The 2,247-nt window shown below is 32.3% G+C and overlaps 1 protein-coding gene across 1 annotated transcript in view; it reads right to left on the bottom strand.

Moving 5' to 3' along the window:
* Positions 1-1,232: 1,232 nt before the first annotated feature.
* LOC108365105 (uncharacterized) overlaps positions 1,233-2,247 on the bottom strand; it is a 2,622-nt gene continuing 1,607 nt past the window's right edge. The window contains exon 2 of the mRNA XM_017619064.1: positions 1,233-1,708. Coding sequence (XP_017474553.1) covers positions 1,313-1,708 — 396 coding nt within the window. The 3' untranslated portion in view covers positions 1,233-1,312. The remainder of the gene's footprint in view (positions 1,709-2,247) is intronic.

The raw sequence follows: 2,247 nt of genomic DNA, 5'->3' as shown, positions 1-2,247 counted from the left end.
ATTTTTTATTAGTTACACTGAGATTTTGCCGGATAACCGGATTCCGGATACCATGTAAAAATATGAGCCGGATTCGGATATCCGGTAGACTTCTGACCTTAATAAATTTAACAATATTGTTATATTAGGCTTTTTTTTGTTTAGAAACATAATTATGACCAGATTATTTGCTTTTTCGAGATGAACTATCCAATACAAAATTAGGAACACAAAATTGTTTCTTTTAAAACCAAGTTATAAAATAATTCTGTATTAAAAAGATTTTTTTTACAACTATGTTTGAGTACGGACGTCATATTTATTCGCTCCATAAAAAATCATATTTATCGTGTAGCTAAATATAGTTAACCATCAAAAGATACACTAAACTATTATTCGAGTTTTGTGTCGTCACGAACTGCCCTCAGCAGTATAAAAAATCAAAGCGTGATAGCGAAAAATACCTCAAAAAATAATAAGACATTGTGTGTATCAAAATAAATAAATTACTGTTTACATACGAAAAAATGCGTGTGTAACACCGTACACATGATAGAAGTGAAACTTCTTAAAAAAGGTGTGAGTACCAGGTACCTACTCACGAAATTGGATGTGTAAACATATGTTTACGTTTCCGCAAACCATTAGGCGATTGAGTTACATACATAGGTTTGGTTAGAAATCGAACAATAATTTCATTTCATCTTATTAATTTTCTGATATACATATAATTTATTTATTCATTTTCCGGACCGAGTTGTAATGGAAGTAATAAATGAAAATGTTTATAATGCAATCAATAGATCCTTACGAACTCGCCATTACCAAGCCACTAAGTAACGTACGCACTTTTGTTTGCAAATGCATTTATTTAAGTTGAAAGAAGACAAATTCCTTTGTTCGGAATTTATTCTTACTCGCTTTCTATCTTCCAAGGCGAATTCATATATTCTTATCACCAATTCATATATTCATGTGGTAGCAAGTGTATAAAAACATATAATTACCTTATAAATTAAAAGCATAAGTACAGGTAGACCTCGCTTAACACGGGGGTTACGTTCCCGTATAATACCGTGTTAAACGAAACCGTGTTAAGTGAAACAAGAAACCAGTACAAAAAGTAGGGTTCCGTTCCAGGATATCAAAAAATACATCAAAAGCCGTTTTTTTTACTCTTTATTAATTTTAATTGTAGTTATAACTAAAAAAATAAACAAAAATTGATTTTCATTCTAAAGTTTACTTGTTTGTATAATTAAAAAAATTAACAAACTTAAAAAAATAAAGTAACTAAAGGAATTCAAAATTTATCAAAATACAATCATGCTATTCAAATCTGTTCTTCATCGCTGCTTATGGTCAATCGTGCGCGCTTTTGAGGTGCATCCATTTGGGGCTGTTTTTTAAAAAAATCTGTTAGTTTTGACTGTTTGTTTGACAGTTTTTTATAAATTTGTTTGTATGGTAACATACAATTTTCAAGTTCTCTTTTAAACTTTAATCGCCTTTCAGCAGAAGGATCGGCATTTAAAAAAAACGACTCCAAGTTTTTGGCTAGACTCATTCCCTTTTGAAGATCCTTAACCGTTAATTCATGAGTTTCGCTATCGTCTTCAGTGTCGCTGCTATCAGAATTTTGCTTATTAGGACTTTCCGATATGATTTGAATTAAATCGGAATCTTCTAATTCGGTTTCCTGCAGTAGATCTTGTAAATCTTCTGCCACCATATCATTAAATCCTTCACCGTCGATTAAGTGTGCAATTGCTAAGATTTCGGTAAGTCCGTTTTCTTCAGATGCTACCCCTGTTTCTTCTTACACATCCACAGACGGCAATATTTTATTCCAGCATCCACTTAATGTTGACTTTTTCAGCTCCTTTAATGATTTCGCTATTATTTGGATACAGTCTTTGATTGTCTTCCAAGCGCTTGTTAAATCCACAGATGACGACTCTGTTAAATTTAAAATCCACTGCAAAGACCTTCGGATATAATACATTTTGAATGTGTAAATTATCCCTTGATCCATTGGCTGCAACAGTGACGTGGTATTAGGTGGCATGAACATAATTTTGACATTAGGATGAGTCAAATTTTGTGGATGACCTGGAGCGTTATCTAAAAGCAACAAAGCTTTGAAGTCCAAATTCCTCTTCTTTAAATATTTCTCAACTTCTATAACAAAGCAATTATAAAACCAATCACTGAAAATATCTCTGGTAACCCAAGCCTTCGAATTTGCTCTCCAGTAAACTGGCAATG

Source organism: Rhagoletis zephyria, unplaced genomic scaffold, assembly GCF_001687245.7.
Source record: "Rhagoletis zephyria isolate East Lansing unplaced genomic scaffold, Rhagoletis_zephyria_1.1 Rzeph_scaffold_01778, whole genome shotgun sequence".
Taxonomy (NCBI): Eukaryota; Metazoa; Arthropoda; class Insecta; order Diptera; family Tephritidae; genus Rhagoletis; species Rhagoletis zephyria.
Note: the sequence above shows the minus strand (reverse complement) of the source record. Positions and strands in the feature narration are given on the sequence as shown.